This window comes from Orycteropus afer, unplaced genomic scaffold (assembly GCF_000298275.1).
Source record: "Orycteropus afer afer isolate SDZICR_OR568_19922 unplaced genomic scaffold, OryAfe1.0 scaffold00084, whole genome shotgun sequence".
Lineage (NCBI taxonomy): Eukaryota > Metazoa > Chordata > Mammalia > Tubulidentata > Orycteropodidae > Orycteropus > Orycteropus afer.
Window position 1 is genome coordinate 1,906,860 of NW_006921671.1, and position 17,619 is coordinate 1,924,478.

The 17,619-nt window shown below is 45.6% G+C and overlaps 1 protein-coding gene across 1 annotated transcript; it reads right to left on the reverse strand.

Moving 5' to 3' along the window:
• Window positions 1-10,680: 10,680 nt before the first annotated feature.
• NR4A2 (nuclear receptor subfamily 4 group A member 2) lies at window positions 10,681-17,416 on the reverse strand. Its single transcript, XM_007941807.2, has 7 exons — window positions 17,386-17,416; window positions 14,257-15,122; window positions 13,326-13,455; window positions 12,771-12,934; window positions 11,663-11,865; window positions 11,088-11,266; window positions 10,681-10,937 (listed from the first exon to the last, which is right to left on the reverse strand). The coding sequence occupies exons 1-7, from the start codon at window positions 17,414-17,416 to the stop codon at window positions 10,681-10,683; spliced, it is 1,830 nt and encodes a 609-aa protein (XP_007939998.1).
• Window positions 17,417-17,619: the final 203 nt, after the last annotated feature.

Sequence of the window (17,619 nt, forward strand, 5' to 3'; positions counted from 1 at the left end):
GGCGTTTGACTGCTAACCAGAAGGTTGATGGTTCAAACCCCTCAGCCACTACTCAGAAGGAAGGTTGGGGGATCTACTTTCATAGAGATAGGGCCTTGGAAACCCAAGGAAGAGGTGCTATGAGTAAGATCTGACTCAACAGCAGTGAGTTTGAGTGAGGGGTCTTACATTAACATGGTACTCATAAATTTGAAAAATACTTCCTTATAGGTCAGTTAAAATTTGAACTCATTTACTGAATTCAATTTGAGAACTAACACAGAAGATGGCACAAAGGGAAAATAAGCACAATAACAAACCTACTTTTAATTCAGTGAATCTTGTTGAAATCTGCGATTCTACATGTATTCAGATGCATGTTTTATCACAATATACTTACCTCAAGGTTACCTGGATTTCTTAGTTCAATGGGTAATTCCTTACTAAGTACCTTGTCACCCCTTCCAAAAAGAAATGAATAGAGAACAACTTTAAACGCTGTTCTGCTTGATTTAAAAACCTCTATTCAATAATTACACCGGATTCTGGTGCACAAATTCCTTAGCTTCTAAGAGCATAATCATTTCTAAGAGCATAATCATAATCAGAAACACGGCTTTACCTTATTTGCTGATCCAGTACGACAGTAAGTTTGAGATATTTGCGTCAAATATGTTCTATCTTTAAAACATAAAAATAAAATTATCTCTTCTTTGTAAAATCTTTTGTATGTGTCAAAATATCAAAAGCTATAAAAATCTAATTCATTGAACTATTATTTACATAAATAACAACAAATCATCCATCTAATCAGCAGACTTATAGACCCCAAATATAAACACCAAAAGCTTCATTTTAGTAAGAAAATATGCACTATTGGGGGGAAAACACAAGACAAACAGAGTGGTACACTGTACATAAAATGTCAAACATGTCAAAACACCCATGAATATCAACATCTCCCACCACACCACGACCAATTTTAAAGGTTATTTAGGGCTAATACATCTGCAAGTGCAGATTTTACAGCAGCAGACTTTATTTCTCTCAGATATATTAAAAATAAGTCACTGGTATGTCAAATGTTTTCACTGTTGTTTCCTCACATGCAGCCCATATAGAGAATTCTGCCTAGCACTGCTGAAAGCTGAACAATTACAGGGAACATAGATTCTTGGCATCAAATAAGTTCATTATGGATTTCTGTAAGCTTGTTTTTAACAGTATCCATTCAGCATTCAGGGAAGATAATTAAGCAAAAGATCAAGAAAGCAAATGTAGCTATCTTCATTCCTTAAAAATAATAAAAGCCCCTGTTAGGGCCTCCATAATTTAACTTTTCAGTACTTCATTTCAGAAAGGCACTTTCAGAACATGTTACAAGGCTTCCTTGTCCCTAAGTCACTGATTGTGAATTATTTCCGGATAACTACAGACAAGTAAGTTTTATAGAACAAGAAGCATAACACATGCAGAACATACTTATCCTATTCCAGGCCCTCAGATAAGTGAAGCTTAAATTAAATGTCACAGACGAATAAAATCTATTGTATAAGCAACCAGCTGACCCAAATCCACCGTATTTTGTTTGTCAAGTGTGTATATTCTAATAAATTTTGTAATATAATAAGACTATTTCTGCAACCCTTTGACCAGCCAAGTTAGATGCAGATAGTCTACCAAAGAAATATTATTCTCTGCTTGACACTCAAACCAAAATTATGTATACCATTTGGTAGACTGTAAGAGCAGCTTTTAAGAAAATGTAGACAACAGTTAAACATTGCAGACCAGAAATACAGAGGAAAGAATAAATGGCTAGTGCATAGGTAGTTTTTTAGTTTCACAAAGTGGCCAGCTCAGGGCTGTGACTGAAGTGAACTTACTGATAGGCAATTAAGTTTTCCTGATGGGAAATCTAGATGCTGGCTGAAAATCAAATGATTAATCTAAAGAAATTTAAACAGCTTGAGGAGGAAAAACACTTTTCCTTCTTACACTTTCAATATAACTTTCTCAATGACCTAATGCATGCACTATTCATTCCCATTCACTTCTTGGGTCACAAAACAAGTATCTCAAAATTCCTTCACACATAACTGTGAGAAACAATCAAATTAATCCCATCTTTAAAATTTCAGGGAGAACAACAATGTACTCCATCATTATCTTACAATGATTTCATGTCAGTCCTCTCCTTTAAAAGTCTTAGCACATCTGAAGCAATACCCTCAATTCTCAGCAGGTGACAAAACCCCTAATCAGTTTCTGCAGAAGCTGCAGAGAAAGGTACAATCTTTCCAAGCCAGGCAGTGCAAAAGTAAGCACTTGGAATTGAATGTTCTGGGGCTCTGAGTTCAAGTTCTGGCTATTCCGAGTACTTATGAGCCAAGATACTCAACAGTACCTCTGAGTCTCATTTTTTTATCTCTAAGATGAAGATAATAAAGCCAGCCTAACTGGACTGGGGTTGAGGGTATTACTTCAGGTAAGGTCTTGCAATATATGATAGCCATGTCATTTTGATGGAGAGAGCTCAGAAACCATGGATGGTGGCCTCTATCTGACCGTTGTAGCATAGTACCTAAGGCATTTGACTGCTAACCAGAAGGCTGGTGGTTAAACCCATCAGCCACTCCTCGGAAGGAAGATGGGACAATCTACTACCGTAGTGATACTGCCTCGGAAACCCAAGGAGGGGTCGCTATGAGTCAGGTCCGACTTGGCGGCACATAATAACAACATCTGACCCTTAGCTCTGCCTTTCACATTGGTCTGAATCTTTGAAGGAGTCCACATCACCCTTGGCTAGAATTTACAACACTCCTTGGGAGAGGGAAAAAAAAAAAAGCCTGCATCAAAAACCGTTCAGACTCTTAGGCAGCCTTGCAGCCTGGACTTGAATTCACCTACCTGGCTCAACTTTCAGCCAAACAATAAATAGACCTATAAGGTAAACAATAACACCAGGGAGGTGTGCTCTCTCCTTAGAACAACACCAGATCAATAAGGCAGCTTTTGCCCTGAGATAAAGCTCAGAAGGCAGGAAGGGATAGGAAAGAAGAGTGAGTGGAAAGGACGAGTCCAGGGAGGAAGTAGGGGGTGTCCTGCTGCATTGTGGAGGAAGTAGGGGGTGTCCTGCTGCATTGTGGAGATTGCAATCAATGTCATGAAATTATATATATATATATAAACTGTGGAATAGAAAACAAATTTGCTCTGTAAACTTTCACCCAAATCACAATAAAAAGTTAGCAATAACAACAACAAGAAAAGCCATTTGGCTAGCAGGTATGCACCCTTCTATGCTAGTGTTTGTGTTTCTTTTAATTCCTTGATGATGTAACTTGAAACTCCTCTGGGATCCCCATTAGCCTAGGGCTTCCCACATCTAAAACCTTATACAGTCCTTGTACTATGGCCTCCACATCCAACTTTCATCTCATGTCTGCCCCTCTCCCCTAGTATCCTTTATATGTCCTTTATATTCTCTCATTAATTTCTTTTTCCTTTAAATTAATTCATGTTATTGTCAGCACCCTGACATCCTATAACTACAGGGCATTTTAGTCGTCTTCTCCTGTTTCTCTTCAACTCTAGCACTCTGATTAAATAAAACCTCTAAAGAGCCCCCTCTCTCCTCTATCTCTTCATTCACTGCTCACTTGATCATTCATAATATCCTTCATTATCTTTATCTATCTAGAGATAGATAGATACCTCTACCCAAAAGTTTTTGTTTCCTTCTTATTGTTTGTCAATAGTATGTAAATGAGAGGCCCAGCAGAGGGTCTGGTAAGAAGACAATGTAACATTCTCTTTCCTCCCATTTCATTCCCATCTTTCTATGGTCTTCTTCACTTTCTATCTTTCTTCTTCCCTCACTCTCATCTTCTGTTTTTCAAGTTCACTCTTTTCCACGGTTCAAGATTGCTGAGGGAGAGGGAAATGGAGTTTTATCCACTGACTTTAACCCACATGTCCAGATGGGCTCCAAGCAGAAAACAGGCCAAAAGGTAAAGAGATGTGGAGGCCTATTTGAGTTGGGGTGGGGGGCGGGGTACCAAAACAAAAAGCCTGAGACAGAACACTCAAGTCACCGGGTCACGGGTCACCGGAGAGGACTAATCACAAAACCACCTTGCCATGATTATCTTATCAGCACCTCTCAGTAAATCAGTAAAGCAGTTCCTCTCCCCCAGTTTAGACACAGTGTTGTCCATCAGTAGTGACTTTCAAACTTTTTGGCTGACACCCACAGTAATAAATATATTTTATATTGTAACCCGAGAAAATTTCCAACAAACAATGCTTACTTATATTTTTTTCATATTTCATTACCCTGTGCAAAGCATTCATGATTCCTATTTGTATGTTCTTTTATTGCTTTAAAAGAATATTCTGATCGCAACCTATTGCATTGATTTTGTAAACCACTAATGGATCAGGACTTTCAGTTTGAAAAACACTGGCCTACTTGATGGAGAGCGCTCTCTCTCTCTCTACCCCGCACCACTCTCAATATTCCAGTTTAACTTGAAGTACTATTATTTCCAAAGCCAGAAAATCTTAGTAAACTCAGCCTATCTCGTAGTCTCCAAGGTCCGGTTAAGGCGTTCTCACGCGCGCAGCCTCTCCACCACCCTTTGCTGCCCTCCACCACCCTCTGCTGCCAGGGGGAAAATCTATAGCAGAAACCGGTCACTCTACTGGCTAGGCAGGTGGCGCGCGTCCTCAAATCCAACTTTCTCTAAACATAACCATGGGAAGAAATAAGACTGGTAGAAATTAACGGGGGCGGGGGGGGGAGTGGGGGAGAGAAACGCGGACGAAAGCATGGAAGGGTTCCGGGTTACTGCTTAGCGCTGAGTCCAGTCCAGCTGAGCCCGACGGAGGTAGGTTAACCGAGAAGAGGGCAGCAAGCGGCCCGCAGTCCACGTCTTCGAGGCACGAAGGAGTGCGCCTGGAGGCATACGGATAGTCGGCCCCACAGTCGCTCCGGTCACAGCACTGATCTGGCCACCAGAAGAGTCTCTCCCTCCGGCGCGCAAGCAGAGGGCTCTTTACGAGTGTGGCCAGAAGACCTGAAAGCAGGGCCCGGACATGTGCAATACTTTCTTGGAACTACCGGTTTTTCGCACATGTGTGGGGCAGGGGTGTGGCATAGGTGTGTGTGCCCCTCTCCCGGTCATTCCCGTCATGCAGACACGCCTCGGACTCAGGACCTGGAGCCTCTGCCCCACCCTTTTGTGCGCCCCTAGAATTGGAAAAAGGAGTTTCCCCAGAACAAGGTGAGAGGATAGCTCTGCACTGCTCAAGGCTCGGAGAGACCCGGGACTGACCTCGGATCGGCAGGTGCAAGGAGAAGCCCGAGACGCGCTCGGGCGCACGTGCTCCGCGACTGCACTCGCGCCCTGAAGCTCCGGACTAGACCAAGCGGCGACTGGAACCTGTTGCGCCCTGAGGCTCTGGGGCTGCGCGAGAGCTTGGGAGGAAAGTGGGGTAGGAAAGGAGACCGAGGAGACAGTTAACCCGGACCAGTCCAGGCTTGTCAAGACAATGTCTCCCCCAACAACCCTGAGAGTCTCCAAAACGCAGTGGGCAGAGCGCGAACACTGTTGTCTCCACATTCGCCCTCAGGTCATACCACAGATAGACGTCCTTTACCGTAATGCTGAGACCTCAAAATCAGACCACGTTGGGAAGGGGGGTCTGGTTGGGAAGAAGTGGGCGGGGATTATGTAGCTCGAGCCCCACTCTCTATAGAGTTCTCCCACCATCGTCTCGTGGGCCCAGAGCGCACTTCGCGACGGGGGAGCGCCTCTCCCCAGTGCGCCCCCGGCGTGAGGTGAGGCCCTGGTTTCCTACGCGCAAACTGCGGTGCTAGGCGCTCTCCAACCCAAGCGGGACTTGTCCCAAGGGAACGCTAAGTCCAAGTGGGAGTAAAGCCCTTGGGGCCTCAGCGGTCGCTCCTGTCGTGCTCAGGAAACATGCTAAGGGAAAAAGGTTTAAATGGCAGCCTCGCCACCCTATATGCTTATAAAAGTAATATTCAATTTTAACTTTCTAGCATAATTAAAAAGTGGAATTTCATGTGTTTACTTTTATTATTGAAAACGAATTACTAAAAATTGGTGACCCTGCTTGGAATTCATATCTTAGTTTCCCAGTAAAGTCAGCCAATCAACTGAATTTAGTGAATGCGGGAATGAGAAACAGGACTGCTTGGTTTTGAGTTCCAACATGGGTCTTTTCTGTAGACTGTTGAAGTCGGGGTGCGCTATTGTTCGTTTATCTTGGCTTAGACCTCCATGGAGGAGGGGTTGAGTGGGCCTTGGCTGATACTCGCACCCAATCCCTTGTCCCTAGGACTCCAAATTTGAGTCAAGTTCCGGCCTATGCGATGCTCAAGAAGAACAGGCAAGAGTTCCTGTTCCGGGATAGTGGAAACAGGAGAGAAAAAATAAAAACAAATTTGGAGGAGGAGGTCTTCGAGATCACTCCCAGACCGCAGTTCAACCGTCCAAACAATACTGAAGAAAAAGTTTTTAAATCCACTCCACTCTGCACCCCCACCCCCACCCCTATGCCTTGGTTGGATCTGTCTTCATTTTTAGGTGGCTTCGGGGTCACAGGGCATCGAGGCAGGCTATCTCCCATTGAGAGAGGCGAAACCCAGTATTGGAGACCCGAGCCCTTACTTTCCGCAGCCACTTCGGCGCTGCAGCGCGGCGGATAAGAAAAGAAACGGAAATATTTGCGGAGCGAAGCCTGGAACTGGTAGGTGATGGAGCGAAGATGCGTGACACGAACGAGGCTTGAGAGAAATGGCCTGATGTCACCTCCCCACATAGGGCCTGGCGGTAAACTCTGTGATTAAAATATTAGAACAACATAAAACTTTCCCCCTGCAGACCTGTTTGTACCTCTAAAGTGTTTCTTCACTGCCAACGCCTCGTTGTTTCCAAATAAAATTGGATAATTAAATATTTGTGTCGATGCACTGACACCGACAAAGGCAAGAGATTCAAGGCAAAGTGAAATTAAACCTTCAGGTGACATTCTTAAGTTGGCCAGACGAGTCCTCCTATCTTGTACCTCCTTGTCGGGCTCTTTATACACTAGGGAAACAGTGGCCCTTAAGACTTAGGACCAGTAATTTAGGGGAGCACCCAAACACTCTAGGGATGGAGTAGGGCACCAGAAAGAATTGCACAAGATAAGGTCTTTGGGGGCAGCTGTCACTGCAGGGTGCTACCAACTCCCTGGGCCCTATTGCTTTAGTTACAATCAAGATCAAAGATTCGAACTCTCTCTGAAAAGGCGTCTCCACAGGGACTGCGGGGCACCCGGAGAGCCTTCGGCGGTCGCCCAGACTGCCAGAGGCGGACCCCATCAAGGAGCAGGCACTAGCGCTGCTCACCCGTACTTTGAATAAGAGCATCTCTCCAGAAGTCAGAACATTCTAAGCAACCACTCAACGTGGATCTAAATACAGCGAAAACTCAAAATTAGACCTTTTCTCTAAGCTGAGAAGTGTATGGTCATGACTTCGGAATAAGAATTATGTATTTTTCATAGATGAGACCGTACACAATAGCTAAAATTCTTAAAAGGATGTGACGGGCCAAGGGTCGAGCAGATGAAGCTCCCATTATAAACTTTTAATCTCTTTCTAAGGAAGTTCCATGTAACTCTGGCTTTTGCATGTCTTGCTTTTCCTGAGCTTTACTCCTAGAAGGACAAGGACAAGAGAAGTCCTCAGCTGCGCTGATCTCCGAAGACGCTTCTGAGACTTGTCGAAGCTTTTTCCTTCTCGCACAACTCCGTGCACAGTGAGAGGTTGGAAAGCAAGAAGAGCAACAGCCACTTTGCAATTTAGGATTCACGACTGAATCTGTACGACGACCCGGTATAGCTCGCAGGCGTCATCCCACCCACCTTTCACCCCAAATTCTCGGGAGGTGGACTACCTGATACCCCACTGGTCTGGGTGATGCTCAGCCACTTCCTTAAGGGAGGACCGGCAGCAAAGTTCGTTTCTGGGTTCAACCCTCGGGGATTCTGAGTCGGAATGAAATTGTCACGGGCTGCAGACACCTGGCAGACAGCTCCTAGTGCTCTGCAAAGTCCCCGCATTTTCAGGGAGCTTTCTCCTTCTGCTTACTAATTTGTGGCTTTCATTGGGTAGAAGAGGTGAAAAACAGAAGAAAATGGCTAGCCTCGTCTTTTCAAAACAGCCAGGCAATTGGGTATTTGGTTTATTATTTCATCTCTTAGGTGGCCATTCTCCCCTGCCCCTCAGAATGACCAGCAGAGAAATGCATGAAAATAACCTTCACCAGGGAGATGAGACTTCTCCCCCACTCAAAAAAAAAAAAAAAAATTGAAAAAGAGGAAAAAGAAAAATAACCCAAGATTTCTCCTGACAATTTACTGTTCTAACTCTGCATTTTTAAAAATAAATAAATAAATAAATAAAGCTCTCTGTAAATTTCATTGACCAGGGGTCCATCTGTAATTCACCAGGGTCACCTGTGAGTTGGGTTCCCATCTCTAGGAATTCACAATTGACCTAAGGTGAAACTCCCCGGACCTTGTCAGCCCAAAGCCAGTAGCACTAACGGTAGGTAAGCAGTTTCTACAGCCGCAAGTTTCCTTTCTTTGCCAGAAGTTGCTGCTGAATAAATCCCAGAGGCTGGTGTCTTAACTTTCTTATACCAGACAGAACTCTGAGCAGTGGATATTGTATTATTTATCTGAGAATCTTTTAAGGCAAAAATAGTATTCTAAAACTTCAAATTGCACTTTATCATTTTCCACTGAAGGAAGAAAATAGTAAGTTGTAAGAAACACGTCTATCTACTGAGTTCAGCTCTTTCTCAAAGACCACTGATCCAAGGCCTAAAGGGCCCCCCAATGCTTCGTTCTTTGTCCAAGACCTTTCCCAACAGTTATAAGTGGAGAAATTAGGAAAATTCAGAGATTGCATATAGTAAGCTTGAAGTCCGTGTTGACTTCTGAGTGATAAAAATATACTTCCTAAACATGGCACAAGACAAAAATTTGACAACTCTCCTGATCTTGTAAAAGTACAAAGGCTTTCCTGAACTTCTCTTCTGAAAGCTGCATTTACTAGCAAAGTTAGTGAAAGAGTTGAGATAGTCTCAATAGATTCTGATAAACATAGGTCACCAGACTGGAAGACTCTGGCTAAGGAAAAGTACTATACTGAATTCTCTGGGTAATTAGTTCAACTCCCCACTTCCTTTTGCCCAAATAGATCCAGACTGCCAGTTTGAAACTCAGTGCTTAATAACTGACTTATCACAAATCAATCTCCAATGCTATTTTATGTTGCTGTTTAGTCACCAATTTTTTTCCTTACCCCAAAAAAAGACAAAATTCTGTTCATTTACATGGTTTATTGTTGTAAACATTAAAATTGTCTTTCTCAAAGAAAGAATTTATCAGAAAAAAAATTCAGCGTCTCTAACTGTCATACACCATAGAAAAAAAGGCAGTGACTCATATCATGTGCCATACTGGAAATATACAAAGAAAAATACTACAGAATATGGCAATATTAAAATTCTTACTCAAACATAAAATAATATATTAACTGACAATTTTAGACATTTAAAAAAAATTCAAAGTGCTCAGTAATTTCCAGGGAGTTATGTATATTATAAGCACTCTGGAAACAGTCAAAAGCTGCTGCATGCAAGTTTTGTTTAGCTTTAGACAACAAAATAAGATATAAACTTTCTTTTATCAACATCAACAGTACATACAACACTTACAAACAAGGAATGTTGGACGGTGTTACAAACACTATGTGTCCCTTTTGTCAGGATTTTCCGATGTGTAATACTTGTGCCCACCTATTTTACAATTGAGGAAATGTTTAAGCTCATAACTACCAATCTTTATAAAATCTAACAGACTACATAGTGTCTGAAATACTATTTATAGAATATAGACATTACTGAAGTAGCAAGTGCCTATAACATTTTCAACCTAGAATCAACATGCTTGTCCCTTTTTTATGTAGTTATTTTTCTTTTTTTTTTTTTTTTGCAAACACACTTATCTTTTAGAATTTTTAATATTTATTCATAAATAGGCACAAAATAATTTAAAAAGCCAAACTGCATTGGGTAAATTTACAAGCCTTTGCCTTCTTCAACTCATGCCACCCACGCAACATTTAGTTTTACTATATATTACAGCTTTCTTTACAGCAGAAAACTTTGAAGTCTTTTAAAGGGCGATACTCGTGGGTCTCCTTAATATATGTGTGTATGTGTATTACATTTGTCTTAATTCAAACAACCAAGAAAGGCCAAACATTTCCCACTATACATTAGGAATCTTTCTTCTGAACAATAAACTGAATTTTAAACTAATAATAAAAAGTTTATACCACTGTATTGTGTGTAGTCCGTGTTCTAAATCCAGGATGCCCCGGAGCCAAAATGCCCTTTCAGGTTCTGCCTGCAGGTTAGGAAATAGCAACAGTTTTTTTGTTTTTGTTTTTGTTTTTTTTCTTTAGGGATCAAAGGGCTGGGAGGGTTTGCAGAAGGGGTGAGGGCAGCTAGAGCTGAGGCAGTTCAGGGTACTATCCCTGCCCATATGCCTTTCCCCCTCTGGACAGTTTAGGTTTCTTTCCAGTTCATTTGATGTACAAGGGAAGAGGTCTTAGAAAGGTAAAGTGTCCAGAAAAAGTTTGTCAATTATTGCTGGTGGTGGTACCAAGTCTTCCAGTTTCAGGTAGAAAATGCGTTGTAGCCCTTGTGTGCAAAGGGTACGCAGTTCTGGGAGCTTCCCCAACAGTTTGGACAAATAGTTGGGGCGATTCAACCCCCCATTATTGAAAGTCACGTGGTCTTTGAGGCAATTTACAATCTTGTTCTGCAACTCTTCTACTCTCTTGGGTTCCTTGAGCCCGTGTCTCTCTGTATAAAACACAATCAGAAACAAAAGAAGAAAGCACAAGGCAGTTAGCACAAGCTGGTAGAACCAAGGAGGAGCAGTGGCAAGGGAAAGTTGGGACAGATCTGCTGGGCAGTTCTAGAGGAGAAGGGCCCCGTGCCTGCGGTACTGACCTGTGACCATAGCCAGGGCAGCAATGCAGGAGAAGGCAGAAATGTCGATGTTCATATTCTGCAAGTTGGAGGAGAATTCAACAATGGAATCAATCCATTCCCCAAAGCCACGCACGCATTGCAACCTGTGCAAGACCACCCCATTGCAAAAGATGAGTTTACCCTCCACTGGGTTGGACCTGCAATTAATACCAAAGAGAGAGAGGGGAGAAAAAGAGAGAGAGAAAAGCTAAACAACTAATTACTTGAAGAGCAATAAATGAGGGATTTAAGAGGCACCTAATTACTGAAGAGTTAATAAAATGTAGACCAGTGGACCTTGAAAGGGTTTAATTTCATAACAGTCAAGAACGCCCCCTATCCCACCTCCATTCCGTTCATCCAAGGCTTCTGGTTGCTCCTGCCCTTCCTCTTCCTTCTCCCTTCTATGCTTTACTCCCCTTTTCCTTCCTTGATTTCCTATTCTGCCCTTTTCTATCCTTTCCCTCTGGTTTTCTTTCCTTCTTCCATTTCCTTTCCTTTCTTGCTTTCCTTCTTCCTCCTCTATCTCCCCCAACTGCCTCCTCCCTTATTACCTGTAAGCTAATCTCAGGACAAACAGTTCTAGGAAAGCCGATTCAAAAAGCAGGTCCTGGTCGGCTTTGGGCAGGTCTGCGAAGCCGGGGATCTTCTCGGCCCAGCCCCTGATGATCTCCATGGAGCCAGTCAGGAGATCATAGAACTGCTGGATATGCTGAGTGTCATCTCCACTCATCTGATAGTCAGGGTTCGCCTGGAACTGGAATTTCATTTTAAAAAGCACTTAATGAGGTTCTCTAAAATATATAACCCGTGAAATTGCTAACCCCGTTTCTAGTAGGGGAGCCAGGTTTTTATAACAATTAAACCTCTCTCTGACCAGTAAGGAAATTAGATGTTCCGGGGCAATTAATTCAATTAGGGATGGTGCTATGAGGTCGCTGCTTTAAATATGTAAATTACCATTTCCATACAGACTAAATACAGTGCCATCCAGCCCTGGGAAACGTTCACTCTTATCTCCACAAAACAATTGACACGTTAGTATTCATGCCAGTCCCAGAGTGGGTCCCGGGAAAAGCCACCCTTTGCAGATCTTAATAAAATTGCAGTGGCTTCTAGGTTGCCCAACATACTTCCTCCAATTAAAGCCAGCACATTTCTCACAGCTGGAGTAAAAGTGGAATCTGACCACTTGATCCCCCACCTTACAGTCATTCCTTACTCCCTTTCTCCTTCTCCTCCCTAACCCCCAGGCAGGCTGGAAGTTTCTCATCCTGGATGTGCCAGAGAGGATGAGGATTACAGCATCTCTATGGAGGACTGGGGATGAAGTAGAAGTGGCGGATTTTGCACAGTCGCTGTTTTTTCACATTAGAGGCATTTGTGTGTGTGTGTGCGCGCAGGGGGAGGGGGTTGTCCAGTGGGGTCCTCACAGAGATTCGACCCCTGTGGCTGTCCTCTTTTCCTTCCTCTGCCTTGTCCTCAGGTCTACACTGGGAGCTACACCATTTCTCTGTCTGTCTCCTGTAGCCCTGCACAGAGCTGTGAAGTGGCAACCTTGCTAACCTCCTTTATCCCCTGGGTTTGGTGTTAGTGACCGGGGGAAGGGGGATCCTGCCCATCAGCCGGTTTGTCCACAGGGTATCCCCACCAGCTTCTTACCCTGGAATAGTCCAGGCTGGTCATAGCCGGGTTGGAGTCGACATGGGCCCTCACCAGGGCACTGATCAGACTCACCGGGGGCGAGGGGGGAGAGGGCTCCTGGGGGCTCTTCGGTTTCGAGGGCAAACGACCTCTCCGGCCTTTTAAACTGTCGGTGCGAACCACTGCAAAGAAATAGGAGGGTCAGCGTCGCTCCCGAGAGCCGGGCCCAGCTGCCGCCTGGGCCACTCCTTGGGGAAAGGCCACAGCCGAGGGGCGCCCTGCCCGGCAGCTCAGGGTCCCACAGCCTGTAAAGCCTTTACTGAGTAAAAGCATTAAAAAATGCAGGGGTATTTTATTTCTTTCTCCCAATGAGTCGTATAGTCAAAGGCGAGAAGGGCCTGGCGGCTTTCTCTAGGGGAGCCTGGGCAAGCAGGCAGCTGCGGGGTCAGGGAGGCCAAATTGGGGGAAGGGGACTGTAGATGACCGGGTTTGGGAAGTGGGAAGTGGGAAGTGGGTGCTAGCAGTCGTTTTCCAAGGGCGCAGTCCGGGGGCCTCGTAGCTTGTCTGACCTACCTTCTTTGACCATCCCAACAGCCAGGCACTTCTGAAACCGGCAGTACTGACAACGATTCCGGCGCCGCTTGTCCACTGGACAGTTTTTATTTGCTAAACACACGTATTTTGCGTTTTTCTGTACTGTGCGCTGCAAAAGGAGACAGTATAAGCCGAAAATTAATATTTTTCGCTCCTGGAAATCCAGCAGCCCAGAGAATCCAGAGACAATTTCTGAGCACCTGGGATCTACGATTTTGCCCCAGAAATAAATACAAATACACACACTTCTTTCTTTTTTCCTTTTTCTTTCTTTCTTCCTTTCTCTCTCTCTTTTCATTTTTCCTCCCCCAGGGCATTTAACAGAAAAAAATTGATAGCGTTAACATTTGAGCTAACCTTGCCGCTCCTTGCTGTGTTTTATATGCCAAGCGAAGGAGAAGGAGACGCTCAGTAAATACAAATCCGTGGGCATTCATATTATTTACATTCCTTTGAGACCTTCTCTATTTAAAATGATAAGATTATTCAATCAGGATGGCGAAATAAAGAGATCACTTAATTTGACCATAGGGAATTCTGTTCCACTTGGTTAGCTCAGACACGGTTCTCTGTCCTAACCAATTTCAATCTGAACAGGGAAGACAGCTCCTAGCACATGCAAATGACCCTCTTCCAACTCTGACTCTAGCAACTTCGGGCGGGGGGCCGCTGGGTCAGCTGCGTTCCGGGGATTCCACCTCCGGGCTTTCAGTCTTCCAGCTTCTCTTCCTCCGACCCCAGAAGCCCCGCTGCAGCCCGTGGGTGCCTGCTGGGCTGCGCCGGAGAACCCGGACGGTTGGGTGGTCCAGGGCCTGCTGGGCTGTGCTGTTGGCCCCGAAGCGGAGCGCGCCCTCGGGGATCCCGGACAATAGGGAGATTTGTCTGTCTCTTCCACCCTTGCCACTCTTACCTTAAAAAAGCCTTTGCAGCCCTCGCAGGTGCGCACGCCATAATGCTGGCAGGCGGCGTTGTCACCGCACACGGCGCACAGCCCTTCATTGGACGGGGAGCCCCGCGACGGCGGCGAGGGCACCTGCGTGTCGAGCAGCTGCGACGCGTGGCCGATCTGCAAGCCGGGGAAGCCCATGGACGCAGGCTTGCGGATAGGATTGGGCACAGCGAAGGTCTGCCCGTCCACCACGTGGTGGCTGCCCGCCGGCTCCGGGTTCATGGGGACGTGGAGGGGCCCGTCGAAGCGCATCTGGCAGCTGGACACCGGGGTTCCTGGAGGTGACTGCTTAAAGGAGAAGAGGGAGAGGCGGGAGACCGGCGTTTTCCTCTGCTCGATCATGTGCGTGGTGGCCACGTAGTTCTGGTGGAAGTTGTGGAGGGACCCCGGGTCGTCCCACATGGGACTGTGCTGCACCTGGAAGCCCGGGGTGGTGGGCGTCGGGGGCGAAGAGGGCTTGTAGTAAACCGACCCGGAGTGCGGCATCATCTCCTCGGACTGGGGGGGCAGGTGGCTGTGTTGCTGGTAGTTGTGCATCTGAATGTCTTCTACCTTAATGGAGGACTGCTGTCCGGACAGGGGCATTTGGTACAAGCAAGGTGGCTTGACGTCGTAGCCTGTGCTGTAGTTGTCCATAAAGGTACTGAAGCTGGGGAGAGAAGTGGTGGCAGTGATTTCAGTGTTGGTGAGGTCCATGCTAAACTTGACAAACTCTGGAGTTAAGAAATCGGAGCTGTATTCTCCCGAAGAGTGGTAACTGTAGCTCTGAGAAGCGGGGCTGGCTCCTTGAGGCGAGGACCCATACTGCGCCTGAACACAAGGCATGGCTGGAAATGAAACAGGGTAATATACACTCAGCCTGGTCAACTGAATACTTTCTCCCCGGCTCGGGTACACCTGGAGCTACACCAGCAGCCCGCGGCAGTCAGAAGGCGAGCAAGGGCGCGAAAGGCAGGGCGGGGGAGCGCGAGTGCTGCCGCCAAAACAGTGCAGGGTGAGGAAGGCTAGTTAAATAAAGACCCAGAGCCAGAAAGCTATTGAGGGTCTACACTCCCGGATAGTTCCAAGAACTTCCCCCCACCCGCCTGCCTAGCCAACCCCACTCTGACGAGCCCCTTTTCAGAAGCTCTGGTTCCGCGATGTCTTTCTAGAAACGATCCCGCTGAAGTTCAATTGCACAATGAGAAACTTGTTCCCAAAGGTGATGCGGTCCGGGAAGCCTTATGTTACGGGGTTCGCCGGGGGAAATCGCGTTGCCCTGTCTCATGATGTTTGGGAACTCGGGGAAGGGAATGAAATAAATGAGATTGCACTAACCTTCAGCCGAGTTACTGGCGTTTTCGAGGAAATTAAAGGTGGACAGTGTCGTAATTCAATGAAGGACAAAGTTTCGAAGATTTTTAGAAAGGCAGTGGGGAATCCAGCCTGTCGGATCTACTCCCTGAAATACAGACACAGGAAGCTTCAGAGCGACTTTTCCCGCAGAGATTCCGCAGGGCAAAAATAGGCTCTCCAGGCAGGCCTTCCAATACCCTTTCTGTTTGTTTCAGTGGAAAGTAGTGCATAACCTTTACCAAACACAGCAGTTCAAATGTATAAAAGAGATGCCTAGAAACAACACAAAATGCCATCCAGAGAGTGCCCATGAAGAGGGAAATGTACCGAACATACTTATTCTACCCTTATGATGTAATAAAGTAGCGGAGATGTTTTTGTTTAATTTGGACTTGAATCAGAAAACCAGAGTTTCATAAAAATGCATCACTGAAACATTCTCTTGAAATTTTTTTTCCCCTGTAGCATTGGCTTTTCTTTTGGGAGGGGGGAAGGAAGTTAGAAGTCAAGAATTTAAAACGAGGGAAAAAAACACAAAGTGTTATAAGGCCTGGACAGTGGTAAAAGACCATTTGATTCCAGTAGAAGCATCTGGATTTCCTAAAAGCTTTAACAGAGCACTGGAATTGCTCTTCAGTTGGGGATACAAGTAAATTGGTGTTCACTTTTCCCAGAAACTTGTCTTTCAACATCTTTAATGGCCAAAGGGTAGGAAGAGGAAACCCCACCTTTCCAGGAGGATCTTAGGTGGCCTGATGAAGCAGGGAAATACTACTTCTATGGTTTTGGCACCAACGTTAGAAGTGATTCCCAGCATGGCAAGTTGTATACCTTTCCTACTTCCCTGTGCAGCCTTCTAGATCTGCTTACTTGCTGGAACAAGGCACACTTGTATCCTAGTTATTTTCAGATGTCCCCACTTGGAAGTCATTCTAGAGCATAGACAATCTCATTACTAATGAAAAAGAAAGCCAAATATCCACTCCACCTGCCCCCCCCCATCCCTTTCTTAATCTTGCTTGGGTGAGGGGAAGAGGGGTGTGACCGAAAAGTAGTTAAAAGAAAGGAGACGGTTTCTATAGCTGTTTGGACAGATGTCTGTATTGGATATTAACCGCCTGGTAGCTCTATTCTTTGCACATTCTCATTCTCTCTCTCTCTCTCTCTCTCTCTCTCTCTCTCTCTGACACATTCACATACACATGTATGGCATATGTCAAGCTCAGAAATTTCAGGCAACTTAGTAACAGGACATTCTACCAACAACAGCCTTAATCAACAATACTCAGGAAACACCGGTACGCTTGCCAGCCGCCGTGACACAGTTCCCAAGCAACACATAAAGTGAAGAACTTTCTCTCCCTGTCACTTTGCAGGCAATGTCCAGGCCCCTCGTATATCTACGACTTGGAGCTTCCATATCTAAAGACCACAACCAATTTCTCCTTAAAGAGAAAAGTTTGCGCATTATTTCCGCAGGCTAGCCAGCAGCTCCCAGAACTGTGCAAGTCTCCCTTCCACTTCCACCAATGAGGAGCCTGGGAAGCCTCTGTTGGGAGCCAACTCCCCACTAGTGCCAAAGCCAGAGTTCGGACAAGCACTCTCCGTAGTTTCGCGCATCCACCCTCCTCATCCTCCAGCCCCTCTCGCCCTCCGCGCCTCCAGCGCCCACCTCAAAAGAACCTGTATCACACATGTAGAAAGAAATGACACGTAGAAGAAGAAAGGAGAGCTGCACCGGCTGCCCCTACTCACTTATGAGTTCTCCGCGTCTCTCTTCATTCATTCAACTCTGCCGAAGTGCAATTCCCTCTGGGAACCCGGGTGGCGGGGTCTGAGGCTAAGGGAGCAGAGACACCACGAGTAGGAAGGGAGCAAGGCTAGGAGGCCGGCAATGCAACCAAGCGGGGACAGAGGAGGAGAGCGCGAGCAGGCGGGCGGACTGGCCCTGGCCGCCAATGTGCCTTTGTTTATGTGGCTCGCGCTGCA

What these genes read in the sequence shown, in the direction of transcription:
- NR4A2 (XM_007941807.2), bottom strand. Translation starts at nt 17,416, where the DNA reads ATGAATGAAGAGAGACGCGGAGAACTCATAA. An exon ending in TGTTGGGATGGTCAAAGAAG is followed by an intron (nt 12,935 to 13,325) that starts GTAGGTCAGACA and finishes ATTTCTTTGCAG; the next exon opens with TGGTTCGCACCGACAGTTTA. An exon ending in GTCCTGAGATTAGCTTACAG is followed by an intron (nt 11,267 to 11,662) that starts GTAATAAGGGAG and finishes TATTAATTGCAG; the next exon opens with GTCCAACCCAGTGGAGGGTA.